Here is a 10,648-nt window from a genome sequence, read left to right on the forward strand (position 1 = left end):
TAGAGACGGGGTTTCACCATGTTGATGTCTCGATCTCTTGACCTCGTGATCCACCTGCCTCGGCCTCCCAAAGTGCTGGGATTACAGGCTTGAGCCACCACGCCAGGCCTATCAATGGATTTTTAAGAGTATACTTTAAGAAGGATTACGTGTAAACATTTTAATAATGTTAATCACACCACAGCTATTAGAATGTCAGTCTTGTAAGAAATGGCATCAGCTATTTGGTATGTCTTTCTCTGATTAAACTGATTCCACCACACTATCTACTTCTATCAGTGTAGTCTAGAGAGAGCACTTAAAGAGAAAAAGTTAGAAATGTCTGCACAAATAAGCTCTTTTAATGTATAGAAGTTTCAATCACATGACTTGGGCTTGCTTACCAAATACCTTTGGTACTTTAAAAAATGTATGTCCATGATATAATACTTTTTAATCCAGAAGTTTCACCCATATTTAATTTAAAAATGAAAATTATAAGCAAATCCAATTACACAAGCATGTCAGAAAATAATACACTCTAATATATTTTCAAATGAAGACTTGTCTTTAAAAACTAACTCAAAGGTAACATCTTTCCCAGAGTTAAGTAAAAACATCTATTACCCAGAATAAGCAGATTTCATTTAACTATTAATAGCAATGAAAGTTACACCTAAACGTGTAAACATATGTAAACATTTAAAAATAGTAAAGTCTTTGAAATGTAAGGGCAAAATGTCAACTCTGTATTATAATTTAAGACGAATAGCGAAGACAGCTACTAGAATATAAAAAAAATGGTCATCAGTTAAAGTTTAATTACTGTTCAATTCTTTACTCTTTAACAAGAAAATGAGTTTTGATAAATCCAGACCACAGAGACAGATATTTTTCTTGCAGAACATTTCTTGCTCATGGTGCAATGCAGCATTCTGTCTATCTAGTATAGTTGTACCACATTTGTGGTAACACAGGTGATTACATTCAAATGGCATTTAACGTAAATTGCACCAAACTGCCCTATAATTTCATTTTGGACTGAATTAATTAACTTCTCAGTAGGTGACTGAGGTGCTGAACATAAGCCTAAAGAAATACTTGACTGCTTAACCTACCTTATGTGAGTTGTCTCTAATTCAAGACAGCTTCCATTTTTAATAAATAGTACCAGGTAAAATGCATTTAGTAGGATCCCAAAGGGTAAAGATAAGGCATTTATAATAAATGGATTTAGTTTTCCACATATATTCACATCCATTTAAAAGAAGTCAGGGGGCACTGCAGACAGTTAAGGAGGATTTAACAAAACTCAGCAAGACTTGGCATGACTGATATTTTTGAAAGACTATTTACCTTAGGAGGTGCGTATGTAGAATTTTAAAAATGCCTTCTTTGCCCTTGCAAGGTATTAAAATAAAAAAGTTACCACTTAGTTGCAATTAAAAATAATGCTATCTTAATGCAGAATATGTAAATTATATCCCAGAGCTTGAAATGTAAATGTAATTATCTAAGACATTATCTTTAGATCATCAGAATTATCATATCATAAAATATCTATTCTATTTCCCCAATTATAATGTTATTATCAAGAGCTGACAGCTAACTCTTTGTTTCCAGTTTATGGTCTTCATATATCAAGAAACAAAAGGACAAACAAGGTATGTGAAAGCTCATAAAAAGCTGAAGCAGCTTTCATGTTACACGGCATATTTCTTTGTCATAAACTTCTGGTTTAAGAAATGAGAAAACAAACACTTCTTTTGAAACACTTTTTGACACATTGCTTAACTATTTTTAGATTTTTTTTTTAAAACTGTAAAGGAAAGGAGAAAGAAGAGAATGAGGGAAAGAGGGCTTTCCCTTTGGGGATGAGACTGAGAGAGAAGACGGGGCCAGAGGGAAAAAAAAAAAAAAAAAAAAAAAAAAAATAAAAAAAAAAAAAAAAAAAAAAAAAAAAAAAAAAAAAAAAAAAAAAAAAAAAGAAAGAAAAAAACCAACTTTATATTATAATTACACTCTTTTGGGAAGGGGTAAATCAGCATTTCAGGAGCCGAAGACATCAGGCCCATTTCGAAGACTTATAACATACAGTAACCTGGGCCCCGAGAAAGAGACTGAATAATTTGGTGGGGAGAGGGTGGTGGTCCTTGCTCATGCTTTGAAATGGTTCTAGGTAAAAAGGGCTTCAAAGTTCTGCTCTGAGGACACAACTGCTAAGTAATTTCTATATGATTACTTTCTTTTTCTTGTACAATTTAAATCCTTCCTGCTATTATGTACATGAGGAAAAATCACAAGAATATAATCTAGAAGTTTTAATACTGTTGTAATAAAGGAAGGCATCAACTAGGAAAAAAAAGGAATGCTTAGATGCCAGTTTCAGAAACAATTTTGGCTGCAGCATTTTCTAGCTCTATAATTCTGTGGCAATGACAGTCACAAATGCTGTCAAAAACAGCAATGAGGCTTAAAAAAGTAACTAAAAAATTCAAACAATATCCTTTAGATTTTTAATGTCACTTACTGAAACAGCAATCATACAGAAATTTATGAGAGCCTTCTAGTTAGATAAAGTAAACCCACTTTTTAAGGTTTCCATACATGTGATGATCTCTGTATGCCATCAAGCAGGCAGTATCCTCTCACCAAACACTGTGTCTGTCCTGGTGTTACCGGTCACAAGAAACCTTTTGTTACCATTACTCCCTCAAGATTCAATTCTTACTAGGAGTCCTGGGCAAACACAGAAGTGACCTGGCAGTTACATCATTCTTTGTAAATGAAAAAGACCCTGCTATCTGAAAATAATGAAAGGCTCTGTTTAAATTAATGTGGGTTTTTTTTTTTTTTGTCAAGTGTTCGTTTTATTTTGTAATAATGTAGTTTTGATCCAAACAGAGTTCTTGCTAGCTTTAAAAAGATCTCAAGAGATTATACACAGGGCAGCAACTTAATTCTTAGCTTTTATCTCTTGCAATGATATTTAGGGTTCAGTGTGATTTGAGATTTTTAGTGCTGCTGCTGACACCTTATGGAAACTGTTTTATTTGGAAATTCTAATTCGATTTTTAAAATTGTTCTGCTCTTGTTTACAAAAAGCATTATTATAAAAAATGGATTTTTTTTTTTGTTCCTTATAAGGTATTTTTCTGCTATTTATTCCTCACTTGATTTTATAATCCTGTTTGGGTCACTATGATTAGCTGCTATGGAAATTACCTCCTATGGAAATGACTCCAATGTCACTGTTGTAAGAATATGACTTCTAATGAATGATACCGCTATCAGATATCAACCTTACTAGGACAAGGAAATCTAATTAAAATTGTAAAAAAGAATTAACTCTGAAAATTATTTTCCATGGTAGCCAACTTTTCCAGTATTTTTGAATCTCCCATCTTCTTTTTAAATAAGAGTTAAATGAATTTCAAGGTGTTAATCATCTACTCACTTTCCTAAATTCCAAAGCCACAATGGAAATTAGCAACACACACAGAAAATTGAACGTAAAGAGAATTTCATCTACCATTTCTCTAAACTAATAAGTGTTATGCTTCATTTATGAAAGTTAATGTCAACAGGATTTCAGGGCTCATCAAGGAAACAAGTCTGAATAGCACATTACAAATTCCCTTTAAAGATGAAGAATTTAATATTCCAAAATTTGTCCCAAGAATTTAAAAGGTCAGCCTATAAACTAGTGAGTTAAACAATAGATGAGAGCCAGTGAACCATTAGATGAGAATTCCAGAATGCTAAGAAGAGAATTTTCTTGGGTGGATTCTATAATTTGTGGTTTGAACGAAACCTTTGAAACATTCCATTAGTATTAAAATTCTCACAATGAGAATATGGCTCATATTTAACACATTTTAAATTACTAGACAGTCTCTCCCCAAAAGAAATTTTAATGCTTTATTCTGCCTAGGGCTTATTCACTGCCTGGTACTAATTTAGGAATAAATTAACCCTTCCAACAATTAGGATATTGTCTAGAAACTGCCTCTTGCACACTGCTGGAGAAATCACTTACATTCTGAAAATCAGGAGTAAAAAGAAAAAAATCCATATCTTTATTATGTTTTACTATACCTAATAGCTTATTAATTATTGGTATAAATCACTATCATATTTACCTATATAATTACACATTACTCAATTTATAATGCCTCTGAATTAAGCATTACAGTTATAGATTTTGTTAAATGTTTTATCATTAATTGTTTTCTATACTTGTGCCTGCAGCCATGATCTAGGGTCCAGAATGTCTTTGATGGATTTCTGCCTTGGAGCTGGCACTGGCTTGCCTTCAGAATTGGTTTTAGTGTCTGCATGCTCACCATCACTTAATCTTTTTTTCCTGGCAGGGAGAAGTTTTCGAGGAGCAGCCATTGGTTTCTGTAAGTGATGCATTAGGATTGATAGTTTGGTATCCAAAGGTGAAGTCTGAGACACACTTGTTTTTCCCCAGTTGTCCTTAACCAATTGATCTGTGTTACTCTGTGATTTTAAGCTGAATGGAAGTTTATCAGAAGGGGGAAGGGGAGCTCGTCTCTTTTTCCCTTTTTCATCATGTAATGGCTCACCTGCAGGAGACAGTACCTTTTTCTGGATGACCATTTGATGGTTACCATCAAAGAGTGTCGCCCAAGGAGGTGGTAAGGATTCTTCATGCTGACCAGTAAGGAACTGCCCATTTGTCTCTTCAATTTTTTTTTGTATTATATCCGTTAAACTTTCAAGTTTCATAGGTGAATCAATGCCTATAATTTTAAGAATACATGAAAAAATTCACAAGCAGTATGCACTTGATCAGAATAAGTTATTATTTTCCAAACTAGTATGCTATATATAATGGTCAAAGACTATGATAAGGAAAATGTTTGCTTGTAAAAATAACCATGCTATCAGAACTAAAAAGATCATGCAATACACTATATATACAACATTTTATATGTAAACACACATATAATACACTATATAAAACATATATGTAACATACATATAATGTACATAATACATACACATGTATAAATATATTCCTAAAGAAATTAGCAAAATCCAGCTTTCAAAGAAGTGGAATTATATGAGTTTTTTTAAAAATTCTATAGATGAAGTATTTATGAGACAACATTTCTTGGATTTAAAACCTTATTCTGACTTGTAGGTAAGAGATTTCCTTTTTACAAAAGCTAGATGTATATTGGGATGACTGAAATTGGATGAGTATTCATTCCTGTAGACTAGCAAAGTCTCTGTTAAAAGCAAAAATGCTTAAAACCAAAAACCCAGGAAGAGGGTAAAGCCCTCATACCACTTTGGTAATAAAGGTGCCGGTTGAAATTTCCCTTGGGAAAAATAAAACAACAGAGATAAATATCAAATGAATTACTGGTATTTTAAAATGTGTGAACCCAAATGTACCATTTTTAACATAACATTTTAAAATGAATGTAAGTACAGATACATTAGTGGCAAGTTGGACAGAATATAGACTGACTTGCATTTGTTCACAACATTATTCACTGAGACAACTGCACAAAAATAAACACCTTTCAAGAAACTGAATATTAGTGAGTCTAGAAATTTAAAATTTTTCAAAGTATTAAACATAACCAATTTTTTTTGGCCAGAGATGAAAGCTTCCATTCATTAATATGCATCTAGCAATACTACTTGAAATTTAATAAAATACAGAAAAAAATTACTGAACATGATTACTTTTTAGAATCTGCAAGTGTTTATTTTCAGAATTTTCATCAGCTACTCAGCTAATATTTATTTTCAGTGCACCTTTACTCATTTTAAGCCCTTATATTTTTTGATTGATCTTAAGCATTCAGACTATTAAAGTATATTCATTATTTTGTATGAATTCATCTATTAAACATGAGTTCCTTAGTCTATAATCAGTCTTTTTTCATTTATTTTGATTGTGCCCTGAAAATTTTAGCATTTTAATGTCAGTAGAATAAGCTACTTGGTATGGACAATGTTGTTTTTTTTATCCTGCAGCCTAGAAAAGCCAAGCCCCACTTACTCATATCATGGTAGACTGAGGTTGCCTCTTTTGTCAAGAACAAAGGTGGTTTCCGTGGTGACATAATCTCAATTTTCATAAGTTCTTCACAACAATGCTTCCACTGGCCTAAGACAGACAGAAAAAAGGTAGACTAGTTTAAAACAGAAATGTAAAGATATATATTTCGTTTTTAATAGATAGCAGTACATTTTTGCTTTGAATAAAAATCAGTGAATTTATAAATAAAGCAGTGCCTTAAGGGAGGCTTGCACAAAAACCTAATACTACCCATAATTTCAAAGTCCAGTTCTGAACATAAAAGTAATCTATTTAAAAAATAAAGTTTGGCCGGGTGCAGTGGCTCACACCTGTGATCCGAGCACTTTGGAAGGTCTAGGTGGGCAGATCACCTGAGGTTAGGAGTTCAAGACCAGCCTGGACAACATGGCGAAACCCTTCTCTACTAAAAATACAAAAATTAGCCAGGTGTGGTGGCATGTGCCTTTAGTCCCAGCTACTTAGGAGACTGAGGCAGGAGGATCGCTTGAACCCAGGAGGCGGAGGTTGCAGTCAGCCAAGATTGCACCACTGCACTCTAGGCTATTAAATACTATCCTATTTCACTAAATGGTTAATAACTACTTCAAAATTTCTATTTATTGCAAAAGCTTGTGCAGGTTCTCTTCTTTTAAATATTAAACATTAGGTATTCAAGATGTTGAAAGGTTAAACAATCGACTGAAATATAGTTACCTAGAAGGAAACAGAAAAAAACATAAAGGAGGGAGGTTCTCAAAAATGGTTTCAACTATGAAAATTTTGATTAAGAAAGAAAAATTATTTACTTAGCAATTGTCCCTTTAAGATGATTATCATGTTTTTTCAAAATCATTTAACTCTATAAAAACACTGTATTTTCATTTAGGTAAAAGGTATATAAAAACCTATTACTATAAAATCATATCACTCAATAAAATTCTGAGTCAAATTTGTTTTAGGAAGGACACATTAAATAAAGGCATTTGGCATAAGAAAAAAATACTCTCGAATAAAATGTTTCCACTATTAAGTTAAAATTTAAGTGTGGACATTATTAATTTTTCTTTTAGTTATGCTTCACACTAATTTAATCTTAAATTTTGTAGATTTCTCCTGAGTGATGTCCAAAAATTTAATCTTTTCATACTTATTGTGTACCTGCATGCTGGATAGCAACTATGCTAGTTCCTATGTGACTATAGATTAATTTTGTAAGAGTAAGTTACTGACATTCACCTTCTTATAGCCTATCTTATACTGATAGAAAAGTAAATATAATACACCTAGGTCATATATCCATATTCAGTATCTAACCTGGTTATTTTCTATTACTTAAAAACTAAGGACATTTCATGTTTAATAAATTACTCATTTTTATATAATTACTCATTTTATAGTAGTTGAATATACTACTATAGTAATATATGCATAAATTTAAAATCTATCACCCTTACTTAGGAAACATAAAAAAGCCTTTCAGTATGTTTTATTATGATGCTAAGCACAGAATACGGTAAAAATTTCAAAATAAACCACATAGTAACTGATAAAGGGAATAAATTATTGAGTACAACGCTTCAAAGGTTGATCTCTAGAAAGCACATCTAGTAGGATCTGAGATCTGATAACTTATTCCTCCCCACACTTCCTTTTGTAGATAAATATATAAAAGCCAGTTTTTTTCTTCTTGGGGGGCAGGAAAAAAAACCCTTATCTAATGGAAAAATAATTAAACACTTTAAACTGGCACACATTTCTGTCACATTCTAAGTTATTATGAAATACAGTATTTTCTCTATATTGGTAAATAAAAGCATTTCATTGTTAAATTAGTAGCAGAATACTAGTTACAATGAAAACTGAATATAATGCCACATTATTTCATGTGTTACTAAAGACAGAGGTACAACCGCCTTCATGGGTTAAGACTACAATTGAAACATTTATTTTGCCAGCAAATAAATCTCTATGCATAGTTATACATGATAGCCAATATACTAACATGAAAACAAGGGCCCAATATGAAACAGTAAATGAGTATGTTTTGTTCACATAACAATTTATATATTAAAGATGTTTCCTAAAATACTATTTATTAGTGTTCCCAGTCAAAATAATTTTTTATGCTAAGCTCCTAATGTAACTCAATATTTATATTGTTAAATATTGAAATAAATGAAATGTTCCAAATCCGTCTTTTCTATATCTTTTACCTATCATTCTTTACTCCTACTGACCATCCAGAACACGTGTCACTCCTCTTTCACAGGTTTAACTCACAAAGATTAACAGTAGCTATTACATCCCTCTTGCCCGCCAACATTCACCTGAGGCCATTCTCCCCTCGGCTAAACATATCTACTTCCATAACTGTTTCCTCCTGAGTTCTGATTATCTAACCCTCTTGGTTTTCTATTCTTTTTTTTTTTTTTGGGACGGAGTTTCACTCATGTTACCCAGGCTGGAGTGCAATGGTGCGATCTCGGCTCACTGCAACCTCCGCCTCCTGGGTTCAGGCAATTCTCCTGCCTCAGCCTCCTGAGTAGCTGGGATTACAGGCACGCACCACCATGCCCAGCTAATTTTTTGTATTTTTAGTAGAGACGGGGTTTCACCATGTTGACCAGGATGGTCTCGATCTCTTGACCTCGTGATCCACCCGCCTCGGCCTCCCAAAGTGCTGGGATTACAGGCTTGAGCCACCGCACCCGGCCTGGTTTTCTATTCTTAAATAAGGCAAAATAATTCAAATTTTCTCTCAATATTAAATGTGTCTTGCTTTATTCTGCCCTGAATATCTATCCTGTACTTTGTACTATGTATCATACTTCAACCAGGATCACAGGAGGTTGCACCTGTCACTAGAAAAGTTAAAATTTTAAAGTATAAGTCAATTTTTTAGTATGGTATAAATACCTCTACCTTTGCTTCATATATCCATACACAATGAATTCTGAATTTTGAAGTATAAATGTAATAGAATTTGTACTGCAAAAATTACATAGGTTGGCAGTTTTCATGCCAAAAAGTATTAAATACCAAAGAAGAAACCAGACCTGAGAACCAAGTTGTCATCACTTTCTTATTATGTTGACAGTAGAAAAATGTCATGAGATTCTTATCCCTCAACTCCCCATTTTAGCATGATAAATTATTTCACATAATCTAAAGAATGAAAGCATGAGATCATCTAATAGCAGTTGATATGCAGACTAGAAGATTCTGGTATTATCATGGTCATATTTCTCCTCTTGTTTTTATGCACATAAAAATTATAAAATACCAGAATCATTCTAAAAATAAATCATTTATAAGATTCTCTAAGACAGAGCATTTAAAAAAATGGTTACAATTTTAGCTATGATCAGCAAAAGAAAGGACATTGTTGTCTTTTAAGTTACACACTTGAGATCTGCTGAAATTTTTAGTTTTAGCAGAGTCTCACTCTGCCACCCATGCTGGAGTATAGTGGTGAGATCTGTTTACTGCAACCTCTGCCTCCCGGCTTCAACTGATTCTCCTGCCTCAGCCTCCCAAGTAGCTGGGACTACAGGCGCATGCCACCATGCCCAGCTAATTTTTGTATTTTTAGTAGAGATAGGGTTTCACCATGTTGGTCAGGCTGGTCATGAACTCCTGACCTCAGGTGATCCATCTGCCTTGGACTCCCAGAGTGCTGGGATTATGAGCATGAGACACCATGCCTGGCACGAAAACTTTAGTTAAATAAATGTTGTACATGCTGATAAGCATGAAATGAATATCTGAATATTTATTGTCTAGGGATGGTACATAAGGAAAACAAGTCCCAAACAATCCAAGAGGGCCATGGAGGAAATCCTCTAGTTCAATGCTGTGAACCAGAAACCTTTTCAGGCCTAAGTTTTCTCATCTTTAAAGCAAAGAGAAATAATCTGTACTTCATAGAGTGTTATGAGGATGAATGAAATAATCTAGTATACGGGAAATAATCCATAAATTTAGACCCCTTTCTTGCCTCTTCCCCAACTTCTAAATTGAGGGCTGCAGGTATTAACTTTTCTTCATAGTGTTCCAGAAAACAGAGTTCTTAAAATGTCCCTAGGGTTATTTCCATGAGTTGCAGAAATAATTTCCCTTTTTGGAAATGTCTCAGTTTTCCACTGAATAGCATTCAACTGACAAAATACTGGTAGCATCCATCAGTAGGCTTTGTTTGATCAGGAACAGCCATCAACATTCTACAATTTCAATATAAAACTGTAGATAATAAATATGCTGTTAGACTTATTGTCAGTAAACACAAAGAACTGTTACGATTTCAATATTTTCCTGTTGATAAAATTCTTCCTTGAGAAATGTTAGAACCTCACATATTTTACACACAATAGCCCTATTACATTACCATCCCATAGTTTTTATAATCCATGTCATTGGACTGTATTATTGAGATGAGAAAATCATGTGTGTGATTTAAAACAAAAATAAAAACCTCTCTGGATGTTGTCCAAGAAGATGATAACAAATCTGGAGTTAAGGGAAGGCTACGAAAGTGAGACTCCTGAATGTTTCAATATTTTAGAATCATCATTATCCTGGAAAAGTTTTTTGTTCCTCAAATGG

General features: G+C 33.3%; 1 protein-coding gene across 5 annotated transcripts in view; it reads right to left on the minus strand.

Moving 5' to 3' along the window:
* Window positions 1-2,761: 2,761 nt before the first annotated feature.
* The window catches only part of RTKN2 (rhotekin 2), a 72,460-nt gene continuing 64,573 nt past the window's right edge, over window positions 2,762-10,648 (minus strand). For 3 of the 5 annotated variants that reach the window (XM_017542315.2, XM_017542320.2, XM_037743384.1), the window contains 2 exons: window positions 6,026-6,133; window positions 2,762-4,748 (listed from right to left, as the gene is read on the minus strand). In XM_017542315.2, the coding sequence (XP_017397804.1) occupies window positions 4,213-4,748; window positions 6,026-6,133 (644 nt within the window). In that variant the 3' untranslated portion in view covers window positions 2,762-4,212. The remainder of the gene's footprint in view (window positions 4,749-6,025; window positions 6,134-10,648) is intronic. The other 2 variants (XM_017542316.2, XM_017542317.2) reach the window with 2 other exon arrangements.

Source organism: Cebus imitator, unplaced genomic scaffold (genome assembly GCF_001604975.1).
Source record: "Cebus imitator isolate Cc_AM_T3 unplaced genomic scaffold, Cebus_imitator-1.0 Scaffold142, whole genome shotgun sequence".
In the NCBI taxonomy this organism is placed as follows: domain Eukaryota; kingdom Metazoa; phylum Chordata; class Mammalia; order Primates; family Cebidae; genus Cebus; species Cebus imitator.